This window comes from Rutidosis leptorrhynchoides, chromosome 3 (assembly GCF_046630445.1).
Source record: "Rutidosis leptorrhynchoides isolate AG116_Rl617_1_P2 chromosome 3, CSIRO_AGI_Rlap_v1, whole genome shotgun sequence".
In the NCBI taxonomy this organism is placed as follows: domain Eukaryota; kingdom Viridiplantae; phylum Streptophyta; class Magnoliopsida; order Asterales; family Asteraceae; genus Rutidosis; species Rutidosis leptorrhynchoides.
Genome location: NC_092335.1, coordinates 86,724,618 through 86,742,722, shown reverse-complemented (window position 1 = coordinate 86,742,722; position 18,105 = coordinate 86,724,618). Strand labels below are relative to the sequence as shown.

Here is an 18,105-nt window from a genome sequence, read left to right as displayed (position 1 = left end):
AAGAACATCTAGAAGGGAAACATTTGGAACTAAATTAGATGTACCAATATGAGAAATAGATGAATGGGCACCGTTAGCAAAAGTAATGCATTCATTACCAGAATAAGATGTAGAGGTATCAAGAGTGGCAGTAGATGGTGTCATGTGCACAGAAGCACCAGTGTCGACATACCAATCCGAGGTATTATATTGAGCTTGAAGATTTGCATCAATTGAAGGTGATCCTCGAGCAAAGGTGGGCAAGTCTGGGCATTGTGACGCATAGTGACCTTCTTTGCGGCATAATTGACAGTGAGGAGGCGACGGTGGCCACGTCCCCTACCACGTTGAGATGAATCACGATAATTGTTCCCATCATGACCACGATAATTTGAGGAAGCAGAAGCAGTCGTGGTGGTTGTATTAAAAGCAACCGCGGAAGCGGTGGAGTTAGTAACAGACTGAAGAAACATCTCATGGCTCTCCGCCTGAGATAAAAGATCACGGAACTGCAGTTTAGGAGTCATAAGACGTTATGTGGTTGAGAAGGTTTCAAAAGTGAAACCCAGTCCACACAAAATCCAATGAAATTTATCATCTTCAGAGATTGGTTGACCTGTGGCTTGTGGTTGATCACAGGTACCTTTAAACTTCTTTGAGAATTCAACAACAGATGATGAGCCCTTTTTAAGATTTTGAACAGAATCTCGAAGAGTATGAACGCGTTCAACCGAAGCATGACGATAGGCTCGTTCAAGCGTTGTCCAGACTGCGTCAGAAGTGTTTTGTCCTAGGGTTTCTGCCATGGCTTCTTTTAATAATGAAGATTGAATGAGGATTAGAGCTCGTTGATCAGTAGCCACCCAGGACAAATAAGCCGGATTTGAGGTAACGGTGTCACCGGAGGTGATAGTTGGCGACAGCCAGGGAATAGTCCCATTAACATAGCCGGTCAGATTTTGATATTCCATAAGGGGAAGCATTTGCTTATCTCATAATAGGTAACTTGTGGAAGAAAGTTTGATATTGAGCATGTGAAGAATGGTGTTTAGAGGAAGAGGTGAATCGATATCAGATTGAAGAGTGTCGCGAGCCATGATGGCAGAAAAAAGATGAACGAAACCTGAAGTCTAATACCATATAATGATTATAAAAGTCAAGACACCTTCTGGTGTAGAGTATATTCAGTATAACAGTTTACATGAATACCTAACTAGCTAACAATAAGGGATAAACCAAGCTATAGAATAACAACAGATATACATAAAATATTGCTAGACTAAGTCTTTATCTCATTAATAGGGCTAAACCCTACGAATGCAAGATGGGCTAAGCCCAAACAATCTAAAACATGGGCTAAACTACTACACTAACATCCCCCCACAGTTTGAGCAGGAGTACCGTGGATGTTCAAACTGGATCTGAACTCGTCAAATAAAGCAAATGGAAGACCTTTGGTGAAGATGTCGGAATACTTGATTTCTGGATGGAACATGTAAAACCCGAACCTGTCCCTGAGCAACTAAGTCGCGAACAAAGTGAGTATCTATCTTAATATGTTTAGTCTGCAGATGTTGAACCGGGTTAGTGTATAGATAGACCGAGCTGACATTATCACAGTAATCCAGAGTAGTTGAAGTGAGGGGTAATTAAGCTCACGTAGAAGGTTATGAATCCAACAAGTCTCGGCAACAGCATTGACAACCCCATAGTATACTGCCTCAGCACTGGAACGGGAGGGCGTGAGTTGCCGCTTAGATGACCATTAGAGAAGGTTGTTTCCGAGGAAAACACAGTAGCCAGAGGAAGAGCGTCTGGTGGTGGGGCAGCCGGCCCAATCAGCATCAGAGTAAGCAACCAAAGAGGTAGGGGAGGATACATAAAGTTGCAGGCCAAGATCAGTAGTCCCCTGGACATATCGAATTATCCATTTGAGAGCACGTGGGTATTACTCTAGAGGATCATGCATAAAGAGACAAATCTGCTGGACATCGTATGAGATGTACGGAAGGGTTAATGTAAGGTATTGTAATGCTCCAGCTATACTGTGGTAGAGGGATGGGTCCTTCACTGGAGGGCCATGTGAGGATAGTTTGGCACCTGGTCCGACCGGGGTCCTGCAAGGATGACAAGAGGTCATATCAGCCCGCTTAATAATCTCTGTAGCGTACTATTTCTGAGATAAGAACATCTCAGAGGCAGTACGAGTGGATGCGATCCCAAGAAAGTAGTTCGGTGGACCTAGATCACTCATAGCAAATTCCTTATGTAAGGAAGTAATGATCTGATGAAGTAGACAGGTAGAAGATGCAGTCAGCACGATGTCATCAATATATAATTGCAGGTATGCTGTATCGGATACCTGATGATAAATAAAAACAGAAGTGTCGCAACGACTATGATGAAAACCAATCCGCTGAGCATAACCTGGAAACCACTGAAACCGTGCCCGAGGGGCCTGTTTGACGACATATAGAGATTTCTGTAATCGGCATACATGATATGGGTATCGTGGATCCCAAAAGCCCGGGGGATGGTGCGTATATACAGTCTCAGAAATATTTCCATGATGAAAGGCGTTCTTGACATCTAGCTGATAAACGGGCCATTGCCTAAAACCGTCAAACTGAGAACATTGCGTATCATGGCCGATTTGACAATCGGGCTAACAGTCTCATCTCAATCAATGCTATCCTGCTGGCTGTGACCATTAGCAACGAGTTGAGCCTTATACCTTCTCAAATTACCGTCTGCATTAATTGTGCTTAAACAGCCACATAAAGCGAACTGTGTTCGTGTCTGATGGGCGAGGCACAAGTTTACAAGCACTGCTATTAATTAAAGCATTATATTCTTCGATCATAGCTTGTATCCAGTTAGGTTCGCGAAGTGCCTCAGGATAAGAACGGGCAATGGGTGAAATGACAAAGGTGTGTAGATTGAGACGTTAAACGGTTTTTGTGGTACCAAGGCGAGTACGAGTGACCATGGGATGAGTGGATTGGGTAGTAGTAGTAGTAGTAGTAGTAGTAGTAGTAGTAGTAGTAGTAGTAGTAGTAGTAGTAGTAGTAGAGGTGGTAGCATCAGTAGGAGGAGGTTGTGTCTCCATGTTAGGGGTTAGTAATAGTTGGATCGAGGTGTGGATTTCTGCTTGTTATCAGAGATTCAGAGGACAATAGATGAAAATGATAATAGGTGTCGATCTGGTGGGCATGAAATAGATAATTCATGTGATTGACAAGGATGTTAGAGCTTGTGAGAATGGGCCTCCTGCTACTGGACCTGATATGAAGAAGTTCTTGGGCCAGCATCTCTATTTGAGTCGGAAGAGGTTGTGGTCCAAATTGTTTTAGAAGGGCCGATTGATGGTAATTTTGTGTAAATAGTTCGATTGGCAATTTTGTTTAAGCTGCTTCTGCTGTGATTTCCATGAAGTGCCCATGTGTCAATAAAATGTGTGTGGCTTCGTGTAAGGTTGACTGTGATAATGATGTTTGCAGCGGGGTATACGAAATACTATTAAATGTTACAAGAAAATACTATTAAATACGATACAATTTTACACAAGATATTTATTTATTTATTGAATGGATATACTTAAACCTTGCTACAACACTTATAGGCAGTGTACCTAATCGTACAGTAGTGTAGTTTTTAGTAAGTCCGGTTCGTTCCACAGGGAATCTTTTTAAACAAAGCTTAACGCTATATTAGTTTACTTTTATAAAAATACAAATATATATATAAGTAATATTATTATTATAAAGGGGGGTTTTTACCGTTTAATGACCGGTTTGTCGATTTTAAAACTTTAGTCGCAGTTAAAACCAAATGTAAAATAATAAATAAATACAAGACTTAATTTAAAGCGTAAAGTAAATAACGATAATGAAATTGCGAAGAATAAAAGTGCGATAAAATAAACTTGCGATAATTAAAAAGTACGATAATTAAAAGTGCAATTAAATACAATAACAATAAAAATGCGATAATTAGAAGTGAAATTAAATATAAAATAAAGGAAATCAAATATGAAATAAAAGAATTATGCTTATTTAAACTTCCGTAATCATGATGTTTGACGTGTTGATTTTTAGTTTATTCCCATGGGTTAATTGTCCTTTGTCCTGGATTATTGAATATGCCCGTCTGGTTTTTGTCCATAACAGTCCATCAGTCATAAATATAAAGTGCGAGTGTCCTCGTCAAATTATCCTTATACCCGAAGTTAAATATTCCAACTAATTGGGGATTTAAACTGTAACAAGATTTTAATACTTTGTTTAATAATTACACCAGGATGTCGACTGAGTGTAACCCAAGGTTTTAATATTTTGTTATCAATTATACCAAGTGTCCTTGTACATAATTTCACCCCTGTTTTAATTATTCTAGTGGCTATTAATCCATTCCCGTGTCCGGTTAAATGAACGATTATTCGTACATATAAATACCCCGCCCATCGTGTCCGATCGAGTGTATATGGTAATTTATAGGGACGCCCAATTGTAAATCTTTATATTAACATTAACAAACTATCATTTAGTTAAACAAATATAAAGCCCATTAATAGCCCATAGTCTAATTTCCACAAGTGTCGTTCTTTTGTCCAAACCCCAATTATGGTACAAAGCTCAATTACCCAATTTTAGTAATTAGCCCAACATCATGATTACTTCGGATTAAATAAGCATAATAATAACTTAGCTACGAGACATTAAATTAAAAAGGTTGAACATAACTTACAATGATTAAAAATAGCGTAGCGTTACACGGACAGAATTTCGACTTACACCCTTACAATATTCGCTAACATACCCTTATTATTAGGATTAAAATTAAAATTAAAATTAAATTTAAAATATAAATATAAATATATACGATATAGATAGAGAGATGGATATATATGTTATGAAAAATGATCAGAATTCGGTTGGCTTTATAGGGAGTTTCAGAATTTGGGGCTCCGCGACTCGCGGCCCTTTTTGCCTTCAAACTCCGCGAGTCGCGGAGTTTGTAAATACAACTCACACAAGTTTGGAGCCTTTCTTGCCGACGGTTTATAATATATTATATAATATATAAATAATTATAAGAATTATTTAAATATTATATTATATTTATGTGCATAGTTGACTTGTAATTTTTAGTCCGTTGCGTCGAGCGTTGAGAGTTGACTCTGGTCCCGGTTCCGGATTTTCGAACGTCCTTGCGTACAATTTAATATCTTGTACTTTGCGTTTTGAATCTTGTACTCTTGTAATTTCGAGACGTTTCTTATCAATAATTGGAACCTCTTTGATTGTCTTTTGTACTTTTGAGCTTTTTGGTCGTTTGTGTCTTCAATTCGTCGAATCTGTCTTTTGTCTTCACCTTTTATTATTTAAACGAATATCACTTGTAAATAGAACAATTGCAACTAAAAGCTTGTCTTTCTTGAGGAATAATGCTATGAAATATATGTTCGTTTTTAGCATTATCAAATATTCCCACACTTAAGCGTTGCTTGTCCTCAAGCAATATCGTCTTGAAATACTAGAATCACTTCTTTATTCTTCACACTTTATACATCAGTGATTTCTATACGACGGTATAAACAATGGTAGTAACGATATGATTTACAGTCCCACATGACTATAAAAATTTAGATCCATTAAGGAAATTGGATCTTTATGAAAACATTTGATCTTTTGAAAATTAAATCTAGTTTTTACCCTAGATAAGTTTTCCGGAATAACCCTTTACCGGTGTTTGCAAAATATTTTTGTGGGTTTGGTGCTTTTCAGATTTGAAAATTTTAGCTCAAAACTTGCGGTTTTGTGTCACTCACTTGCTAACCTTGTATTTGGAAAGCAACACGTCCAGTTTACTTGTCCCGTATATTACCTTTCGGTAAACTACCGTCCGGTTGTAAAGGAAAGCGTTGAACAAGCAACTGTTAAGGCAATGTCCCCTGACATGCTTTTAATTATGGTCTATAACTTGTCGGACGCAATTACTATCCTTGCTAGGAGCAATAGTAAAGCTCACCCTTATAATTTTTCGGTCTGGCACAAGGTCCTGTCTTTGACCACTATGCAACCACCATTCTTACGGTTGACACCCGATTTAGTTTAGGTGACCTAATGAATTCCAGGTGAATTCCTAGGATTTTACGTTCAAAGGTAATGAACGCATTGAAAATGGGTTTTCAGAAAACAAATCGGTTTTATTTTTGATCAAAATATTTTCTCGTTCAAGCTCGAGTTTAGATATCATTGAATTCCATGAGTTTGTAATCCTCAATCTTTAAGGTCAATCTCAAGGATTGAGTAATATCAGGCTTAAAAGCTGATTTTTGATCTTTTAAGTAGATTATCCTTTCTGGGGATCTGATTCATTAGTCTTATCCAGCTAATTTGCATGGCGCCCCCCCATTGTACGAGATAAATCCTTCTCATGGTTAGGATAAATCTGACCACTTGGCGACCCTGTTTAATGCTGAGGTCCGTGGATTTCCTGCTGATTTTAGTGATGACTTTTCTAGATTTTTCGTCAACCTACAGCTGGTTTGGACGACAACTTCATGACCTAAATCAAGAAGCGCGTGTCTTTTTCGGAAGACTTTACTTCCTTTTAATGATGGAATTGATTCATCGTATAGATCCATCTCTTCTTTTCTTTCATTGGGTAAAACAGTTTAGTTTAGTCCAAAGCAAAAGTATTTTCAGTTATTTGTACAAAAATATGTGATACATGTTTTGAATAACTTGGAGAATTTTCCCACACTTGGCTTTTATTTTCCTTTTTATTGTCCTCTATTCCATTTTAAATGAATTTTAACATTTTGGTTTGTTTCTCAATTTATGTCCTTTCCGAGGTTACAATAATTTCGGTGTTAAAACCTAGTTTTATCGTTCATAAATATGTATAAACATGATTTTGAGTTCATTTAATAGAAAATTTTGAAAATTTTTACTAGAATTGGGTAGTCAGTATATAAGACTAGGGCTGTTCTTTATTATCAGAGAGCACTAGATTCTAATACAACTACTACTTTACTAGTATTTCTAATGGTAACCAAATGTATAAAGTAAAAATTTTAAAATCCGAAAGAATTTAACCCCTTCCCACACTTAAGATCTTGTAATGCCCTCATTTGCAAGAAATCAGTAACAATTTAAATTATTGAGGGTGATGTGTGTGAAAATGATTAAATTTTACCAAAGTTTCCAAATATATTGGCGTTTGTTTGCTGAATGATAAATGGTGCACATCATTTGTTCATTCCGTCTTGTTGTTATTTCACATATATTTTGCATCTTGTCGTCAAAATTAGTTGCTTTTGCTGAACTTAATGCCAGTCTTTGAAAATGCGTTGTTTTACCCTGTTGTGTACATAAGATAAACTGCAAACATATATACATATTTTTGAAGTTTGGTATATTACCCCACATTCAAAAATTATTAAAATCTAAGAATAAAAGTTAGAAAATTATAAAAACTATTACAATATTAACATAAGTATTAAACGTATCAACATTACAAATTACAAAATAAATAAAACTAAGTAGACTAGGGATGATACTGATACCAATAGGGGTTCCATGCATAACCATAGGTGCTATAAAATGCTTCGGCAGGGTTATACGTAGGATACGGTGGTTGCATCTCTATAGACCAGGGAGGGAATATGGGTTTTGGTGTAGGAATATAGTTTCTACCTATATGTTGGCAATGAGCTATGATTTGGTTTTGATGAACTTGCCAATCTTCAAATGCTCTCTGTCTAGCATTTTCGTACTCCTGTGAAGCTATAAACCTTTGCATTTCTTGCATTTCATTTCCCCCTCCTACATTACCTTGCTGTTGGTTTCTCTCAACCTGTGGATGTCTACCATGGTATTGTACTGCGGCGTTATTTCGCCTCTTCAAAACTTTCGCACCATGGTATACATTTAAACCTATTGTATCGCGGAGTTCTGGTTCTTCTACTAATAATCCCCCCCAACTTATATCCACACCGAGATATTCAGCAATCAAAGTAATAAAAATACCACCTCCTATTATGCTATGCGGTCTCATCCCCCTAACCATAGCTGATAAATAATAACCCACACAATAAGGTATACTTACAGCGCTTTGTGGGTCTCGAATACAAATATGGTAAAACAAATCCTGTTCATTTACCTTTTCCTTGTTCTTACCTCTTTGTGTAATCGAATTAGCTAAAAACCTATGAATCACTCTTAATTCAGCTCTATCTATATCCAAATAAGAGTAATTTCCCCCTTTGAATCGGTGATGGCTTGTCATTTGACTCCATACACCATGTGTATCAAAATTTTCATCTATCTTTCTACCATTTAGTATCAACCCTCTACAATCGACAAATGCTAACTCCTCAGGCGTATATATACGTAAAGCCTGAGCCATGTCTAATAAAGACATGTGGCGCATCGAACCTCCTAACAAAAATCTAATAAAAGATCGATCGGTTAAACTAGCTACCCGATCATTTAATTCTATACTACACAACAATTCTTCACACCATACTTTATATACAGGTCTACGCATGGTGAATAAACGTACACAGTCATTAAAAGTAGAATTACCATACCTCTGTACAAGTAATTCCCTAATTGGCCCGGCCAATTCTACAGCTTCTAATGGTCCCCATTCTATGACCCTAGGTACCTCAACAACTTTAGAATGAAGAGTATGCAAACCCCTTTGGTATTTTGGATAATCTATCCAAAGTCTGTCAAATCTCAGGTTCGGGTGCAAATCTTCCAAGTGCATATCAGAAAATGTCATGACTAGATGTGGTATATATTGTTTGTAGTAGTTATCCACCTCCTGTTGTTCCGTATTCTCAGCAGGAGCATTGCGAGCTTGGGATGAAGATTCACCCCTTTCAGTCTGCAAAACACATCAAACACAATTTTTGTGCATTCAAATATGCATTAGTGTCAGCAAAATCATCAATCAAAATAATTACAATGACATGATCAGTTATATCAAATTTAAGCTCATTTTCATATTTTTATCAAATCTACACTTTTTCAAATAAGCATATACGAAAATGTTCGCCAAATTCATAAGCATTCAACTCAAATAACATGTCAAAATAATCATTACTAGCAATTAAACAAGTTTCAAATGACATTATCTCTCAAAAATCAAGTTCATGAATTTTAGACTTGAAAAAGTCCACTTTAATTCTCAAAATCATGTTTAGGCTCAAAGTTTGGATCATTTAACTACCTAAACATGTTACACTACTTAATTTAGCAACAATTCATGACAAAAATCGGCCATAACCTGTTTATATCAAAAAGCCCCAAATTTGCTCAAGAACACAAACCCTAGATTACTCAAAATTTGAAGTTTAAGGCTTCTAATCATGTTAAATAGCATCAATCTAGGTTATACAAGCATAATACATAAACAATTTAAGCATAATTACACTAAAAAGCATCAAAATCAAATTGGGGAAAAAATTGCTCAAGAACACTAATTTTCGGATTAAATGGTGTTTAGGTGCAGAAATTTACAGTTTTTCTTGAGTAATTCCTTGATAGCATCCTTCTCAACATGATTTTAGTAAAAGATTTGATGATTAACGGTTAAAAATTGTGATTTTGGGGGGTATTTTTGCGTGTTTTTTCGGAGTATTTTCGCGGTGTTCTCTGTTTTTGTGGTGTGGACTGATCAGTTCTGCGTTTATATTTTTTTTTCTGTATTTTGGTCCTCCCGCGAGTCGCGGTGTTTGGACCCTTAAAATTCCGCGAGTCGCGGAGTTTTTTTTTTTTTATATCTTAAACTAATTAAAACAATTAAGTAATTAATTTTAAAATTTTGTTTCCCTTGTTATTTAGGACGAGGTCGTTTCGGATCGATGTCCTAGTCCGTCCTTCGACAAAATTTTAAAATTTGTCTTTTTGTAGCTATTGTTTTAAAAGCTAAGATTTTTGGTTTTTTTAATGTTTTTGGCATACTTTAATTCAATAAGTTTAAAAAAATAATGATAATAAAAGTTCTCGTCCCTCCCTCGGGTAAAGCAATTTCGGTTCAACGACCTAGTCTTCAACTTACGACGAATTTTAAAAATCATATTTTTAACTTAATGAGATAAAGTAAATTTTTGTTTTTAAATTCACACAATTTAAATATAAAATTCAAAATTAATATTAAAAATTCACACCAAACTTTAAAATTTGAAATGCTTAAAATTAAAAATTCATATTTTAAAAATTAAAAATTCACACCAAACTTAATTTAAAAATTCATATTATAAATTCACACCAAACTTATATTAATTTTTCAAATATTTACAATTTTAAATATATTGTTTTTACAAAGTTTACAATATTAATTTAAGATTTAAATATTAATTTTAAAAACATGGTAAAAATAAAATAAAAAATCTTTTTGGCTTTTTATCCCACTTTAATTAATCAAATATTATCAAAAATATGCGCCCCTCTTTTCGGTAAAGTAATTTCGATTCCAAGACCTAATTTAACTCATGACGAATTTTTGAAATATTTTGGGTTGATTGATTAAAGATATTTATACCTTAAGAATAAACGTTAAATTTCACAGTGATGTAATAAATTTTTTTGAATGATATCAATAATTTCGGTCGCCAAACCTAATTTTATTCAATACCAATTTAATACTTTATAGCGAACAAATTAGCGTTTATTATCAAAAGGTTAAAAATAAAAAATAAAAACTGTACAAACATACCTGTGAAATAGATTTCTTAGTTATATGATCTATCCCATTCATAAGATAGTCGGTTTAATTAGTTTTCCATGGCTACATAGGCGTAACCTCGAGCATTCAGTGTCTTTTCTTCTAAACATATGAATGGTCCGTCTCTGCATAAAGTAACAAATTCGGTATTTGAATAGGTTTGATTATTTGAACATTTACCTCCATGTGACCATTTTCCGCATTTGTGACATCGTTCTAGGTGTCGTGCTCTTCTTTTTGCTGCGGATTTTGATTTTCCTTTACCAAATTGTAACTTATTATCTTCGCATCTGGATTCTTTTCTAACTCCGTCCATTCTTTCTCTGATTACTGATACTATTTCACTCGGTAGTGTGTCATTATTACGTTTAGTGATCAAAGCGTTTAGCATTAGACCATGGTTTAGTTCACAGGAAGTCTTCATTTCCTAAAAAAAATAAAAATTCAGAATGGGGGGAGAAGACTAGTTCTTTAGGGTCTGCTAGGGAAAGACCATTCGGGTTCCATTTTCGAGAACTACACGAAAACAGATAATCTAACTCTAACAGAAATACATATTATCCTTTAAAGACTTGATTCTCCCCACACTTAGTTAGCTGTGGTGTCAAAATTGTGATTAACTTCGTTGTCGACTTCCATCGGACTATCTATGTAGTGTTTAACTCTGAGACCATTAACTTTAAATTCAATCCCATTTGAATTTATCAATTCTACTGTTCCGTATGGGAAAACTCTTTTGACTATGAATGGTCCAGACCGTCTTGATTTCAATTTTCCAGGAAATAGCTTGAATTGTGAATTGAAAAGAAGAACTCTGTCTCCTTCTTTAAATTCTTTTGAACTTCTGATTCTTTTATCATGCCATTTCTTCATTCTCTCTTTATAGATTAACGAATTTTCGTATGCTTCATGTCTTAATTCTTCTAATTCGTTTAGTTGACTTAATCGTAGACGTCTGGCTTCATGTAAATCAAGATTACATGTCTTCAAAGCCCAAAATGCTTTGTGTTCAATTTCTACTGGAAGATGACATGCTTTTCCATAAACAAGTCTAAAAGGTGTGGTTCCAATTGGAGTTTTGTAGGCTGTTCTAAAAGCCCAGAGTGCATCCTCCAATTTAATGGACCATTCCTTCGGATTTGATCCTACGGTTTTCTCTAGAATACGTTTTAAAGCTCGGTTGGTATTTTCAACTTGTCCACTTGTTTGTGGATGATATGCGGTGGAGATTTTATGAGTTACTCCATATCTTTTAAGAACTTTCTCAAGTTGATTATTACAGAAATGAGTACCCCGATCACTGATAATGCTAAAAACGAACATATATTTCATAGCATTATTCCTCAAGAAAGACAAGCTTTTAGTTGCAATTGTTCTATTTACAAGTGATATTCGTTTAAATAATAAAAGGTGAAGAAAAAAGACAGATTCGACGAATTGAAGACGCAAATGACCAAAAAGCTCAAAAGTACAAAATACAATCAAAGAGGTTCCAATTATTGATAAGAAACGTCTCGAAATTACAAGAGTACAAGATTCAAAACGCAAAGTACAAGATATTAAATTGTACGCAAGGACGTTCGAAAATTCGGAACCGGAACCAGAGTCAACTCTTAACGCTCGACGCAACGGACTAAAAATTACAAGTTAACTATGTATATAAATATAATATAATATATAATTAATTATATTAATTATATATATATTATATTTATAAATAAAAACCGTCGGCAGAGAAAGACTCCAAAGTTGTGAGCTGTAATTTCATTCTCCGCGACTCGCGGAGTTTGAAGGCAAAAATGCCGCGAGTCGCGGAGCCCCAATTTCAGAAACTCCCTATAAAGCTCGCGCATTCTGATCGTAATCATCATCTTTTTCTTCTTCTCCTCATACGTAAAATATATATATATATATTTATAATTTATATTTTAATTTTAATTATAATTCTAATAATAAGGGTATGTTAGCGAATGTTGTAAGGGTGTAAGTCGAAATTCTGTCCATGTAACGCTACGCTATTTTTAATCATTGTAAGTTATGTTCAATCTTTTTACATTAATGTCTCGTAGCTAAGTTATTATTATGCTTATTTAAAACGAAGTAATCATGATGTTGGGCTAATTACTAAAATTGGGTAATTGGGCTTTGTACCATAATTGGGGTTTGGACAAAAGAACGACACTTGTGGAAATTAGACTATGAGCTATTAATGGGCTTTATATTTGTTTAACTAAATGATAGTTTGTTAATGTTAATATAAAGATTTACAATTGGGCGTCCCTATAAATTACCATATACACTCAATCGGACACGATGGGCGGGGTATTTATATGTACGAATAATCGTTCATTTAACCGGACACGGGAATGGATTAATTGCCACTAGAATAATTAAAACAGGGGTGAAATTATGTACAAGGACACTTGGTATAATTGATAACAAAATATTAAAACCTTGGGTTACACTCAGTCGACATCCTGGTGTAATTATTAAACAAAGTATTAAAATCTTGTTACAGTTTAAGTCCCCAATTAGTTGGAATATTTAACTTCGGGTATAAGAATAATTTGACGAGGACACTCACACTTTATATTTATGACTGATGGACTGTTATGGACAAAAACCAGACGGACATATTAAATAATCCAGGACAAAGGACAATTAACCCATGGGCATAAAACTAAAATCAACACGTCAAACATCATGATTACGGAAGTTTAAATAAGCATAATTCTTTTATTTCATATTTAATTTCCTTTATTTTATATTTAATTGCACTTCTAATTATCGCACTTTTATTTATTGTTATTTAATTGCACTTTTAATTATCGTCCTTTTTAATTATCGCAAGTTTATTTTATCGCACTTTTATTATTCGCAATTTCATTATCGTTATTTACTTTACGCTTAAAATTAAGTCTTGTATTTATTTATTATTTTACATTTGGTTTTAACTGCGACTAAAGTTTTAAAATCGACAAACCGGTCATTAAACGGTAAAAACCCCCCTTTATAATAATAATATTACTTATATATATGTTTGAATTTTTATAAAAGTAAACTAATATAGCGTTGAGCTTTGTTTAAAAAAGATTCCCTGTGGAACGAACCAGACTTACTAAAAACTACACTACTGTACGATTAGGTACACTGCCTATAAGTGTTGTAGCAAGGTTTAAGTATATCCATTCTATAAATAAATAAATATCTTGTGTAAAATTGTATCATATTTAATAGTATTTCCTGCAAAAAAATTTAATAGTATTTTATATACACCTCGCGAAACATCAATTATTTTTGGCGCCGCTGCCGGGGAACTTTCTAAACGCCGGAAGTGCAACGCTAATATATAAAAAAAAAAAAGATTTTTAGTTTACTTTTATTAAAATTCGTTTTTGTAAAAAAACGTTTTAAATATTCGAAAATATAAAAAGAAAAACAAAAATATAAATATTTTTAGGAGTTTGATAAATATTTAAGTTTTATAAAGTTTCTTTGTTTTTATTTTATAAAAACATAAGTTTTATTTAAGTATTTTGTTTTTATTTAAAAACATAAAAAATATATATATATATAATTCTAGTTTTAAGATTTTTATTTATAAAATTATAAAATATTTCTATTTAGATATAAGTTTTTATTATATAAATACTTTTATTAAAACAGAAAATTAAAAACAGAAATTAAAAAAAAAAATATAAATAAAGAAAAACGCGTCGAATTTAAAGTAAGCTGTCATCTGAAATTCAGAACCCCGCGACTCGCGGGGTTTGATGTTTGAAATACTGCGACTCGCGGAGCTTTTTCTGACACGCCTGCCAGAAACCCTAACTGCATTTATTACGGAGTAATAATTATTATTATTAATTAATTAAGATTTAGGTTTTAATTAAATTAATGTTTAATTTTAATTATTTAGTTATATTAAGTTTTAATTAGTTTTATTTATATATTTAAATTAATACTTTTATAAAATAATATAAAAATAATATTTTTATAAAAATTGTACTTTTTACAACTTTTTGTATATTTTTATATTTTGTCCCTTTTTAATTGTTTTAGCATAATATTTGTATTTTTAGCTCATATTTAGTTTTAAACTTAGATTTTGCCATAGTTATTTTTACTTCTAGATTTTTAGGCTTTGCCGTAGAATTCCTTAAGTGCTTTTTCTTTAGACTAAGATTTAGGTGCTTTAGAATTTTGCGACGCCTTTTTAAGTTTTAGTTTCTTTTTAAGTTAATTCCATTTGGGATTTAGTTTTTCTTGTAAGCTTTAATATTTTTAGACGACTTTTACCTATGTATCAATTATCATTCCAATTAGTAATCTCAATTTGCGATTATAATTTTAAGTTAGTTGTAGTAATAAGGTTAGGTTAGTCAAGTATTTTTAAGTTTTTATAAGTTTCTTTTATTTTTCCGTCACCTTTTATTTTTCAACCATTTTTCTTTTTCAACCTTTTTCCGACGAACTCTTTTTCTTTCTTATTTCTCGCTATTCTAGTTTTAGGACATAGATTTTTATTCTACTTCTTATCTAAATTTCTTAAAATTACGAAAAATTTATTTTAAGTGGTTAAATTAATAGACATCAAAATTTTCTGGTTCGTAGTAATAGTTGGATTTGTACGTGGACCGGGTTATTGGAGCCAAACAGTCCTCAATTATATTGAGACCAAACGAATCCTGCCCCTCTGCTGCATCTTTTGGCTATTCAAAACGTGGGCAAAATCAGAAAAGTCTATTGATTGGATAACTTATTATAATTTTTCTTTCCTTTTAAAAACTAATAGGATATTCAGTGAATGCACCGAGCAAGACGATCACCACCTTTTGTACGTTCACCACCTGTAACTAGATCAAGACATTTAGCAAATATAACCGCCGTTGATTTTTCTTTAGAATCGTCATCCAGTCGACCAAGTACTTCAGTTCAAATTTCCGATAATCCATTTTTTGAACCCGACCTCACAATTGAGAATCCGGAGAATATTCAGGAACGGTTCGTAGATCCTGAACCATTAAACTTTCCTCCGGAACCACCAATCATTCAAACAGAGATTGTTGAGGAACGAACCATTAAATCAGAATCTTCTAGTGATTCCGATTCAACAAATTCAATTATGGAGAATCTGGAACCTTTAAGTATGGAAGACCGAATGAGAGCTAAACGCACTGGCCAAGGACACGCAATTACTCATCCAGACATTAATGCGCCAGATTATGAAATCAAAGGACAAATTCTACACATGGTGACTAATCAATGCCAATTTAGTGGTGCGCCGAAGGAAGATCCAAATGAACATCTACGTACCTTTAATAGGATCTGCACACTATTTAAAATCCGAGAAGTGGAGGATGAACAGATATATCTCATGTTATTTCCCTGGACTTTAAAGGGAGAAGCCAAAGATTGGTTGGAATCGTTACCTGAAGGGGCGATCGATACATGGGATGTTTTAGTTGACAAATTTCTTAAACAATTCTTTCCTGCATCTAAAGCCGTAAGACTTCAAGCAGAAATTGTTACGTTTACACAGAAACCAAATGAAACTCTATATGACGCGTGGACTAGATATGGAAAGTTGTTAAGAGGATGTCCGCAACATGGTTTAGACACCTGTCAAATAGTACAAATATTCTACCAAGGATGCGACATCACTACAAGGAAAGACATAGATATAGCAGCTGGTGGTTCTATTATGAAGAAAACCGAAACTGATGCTTACAAAATTATTGATAACACTGCTTCCCACTCACATGAGTGGCACCAAGAAAAAGACATCGTTAGATCATCTAAAGCAGCTAGAGCCGATTCTAGCCATGACGTAGATTCCATTTCCGCAAAGATAGATGCTGTGGAGAGACGAATGGAAAAGATGACTAAGGATATTCACTCAATACGAATTAGTTGTGAGCAGTGTGGAGGACCACATTTGACAAAAGATTGTCTCAGTATTGAATTAACAATGGAACAAAGAGAGAATATTTCATACATAAACCAAAGGCCTGGAAATAATTATCAGAATAATTATCAACCGCCAAGACCGATTTACAATCAAAACCAGAATTATAACAGAAATATTCCATACAACAACCAACAAGGTCCTAGCAATCAACAAGTATCCAATAATAATTACAATCAGCAAAGACCGAAATTTCAAAACAAACCACCACAACAAACCGATGATAAAAAGCCGAATTTAGAAGATATGATGACAAAGCTAGTTGAAACTCAAACGCAGTTTTTCACATCTCAGAAACAAACCAATGAACAAAATGCTCAAGCATTTAGAAATCAACAAGCTTCTATTCAAAATCTGGAACAAGAAGTGAGTAACCTAGCAAGATTAATAGGTGAAAGAAAACCAGGAAGTTTACCTACTGATACAAATGCTAACCCCCGGAATGAAATAGCTAAAGCTATTACCACAAGAAGTGGTACAACACTTAAACCACCTGAAATACCTGTAACTTCTGATGAAGCTATTCCTACTCCACAAGAACCACAACCTGATCAAGATAAGGAAAAAGAACCGGTAGTTGAAAAGGTTAATGAAGATAACACAGTTAAGGCTAAACCTTATGTTAAACCATACCAACCACCACTTCCTTACCCGAGTAAAATGAAGAAAGAAAAACTTGAAGCCGAGCAATCCAAATTCTTGGATATGTTTAAACAGATAAATGTAAATCTTCCTTTCATTGATGTGATTTCAGGAATGCCTAGATATGCTAAATTCTTGAAAGATCTAATCTCAAATAGAAAGAAAATGAAAGAACTCTCGGCTGTTACTATGAATGCTAATTGTTCAGCAGTGCTGTTGAATAAGATACCAGAAAAACTATCTGATCCAGGAAGTTTCACAATTCCATGTTTTCTGGGTAGTCTTAGTTCAATAGAAGCATTGGCAGACTTAGGTGCTAGTATAAATCTAATGCCGTATTCACTATACGCTAAACTAGACCTTGGAGAATTAAAACCAACCAGAATAAGCATACAACTAGCCGATAGATCAATAAAATATCCTAGAGGGATAATGGAGAACATGCTAGTTAAAGTTGGTACTTTAGTATTTCCAGTAGATTTTGTTGTTCTGGACATGGAAGAAGATTCTCAAGTTCCTCTCATATTAGGAAGACCATTCTTAAACACGGCTAAAGCAATGATAGACGTGTTCGGTAAGAAACTGACCCTAAGTATAGAGGATGAGAGTGTTACCTTTTCAGTTGATAGAGCAATGCAACAACCACAATCTGCAGATGATACATGTTATTATATTCAAACTATAGATGCACATGCAGAATTATTAGAAGAATTTCCAGAATTACAAGGAACAGGAGAATGTTCTTTAGGAGAAGGTAATGAACCAATTGATGA

General features: G+C 34.1%; 1 protein-coding gene across 1 annotated transcript; it reads right to left on the bottom strand.

Moving 5' to 3' along the window:
- Positions 1–512: 512 nt before the first annotated feature.
- LOC139900166 (uncharacterized) lies at positions 513–950 on the bottom strand. The gene has a single exon (XM_071882960.1). It carries the CDS (start codon positions 948–950, stop codon positions 513–515), a length of 438 nt encoding a protein of 145 aa, XP_071739061.1.
- Between the last annotated feature and the right edge of the window lie 17,155 nt (positions 951–18,105).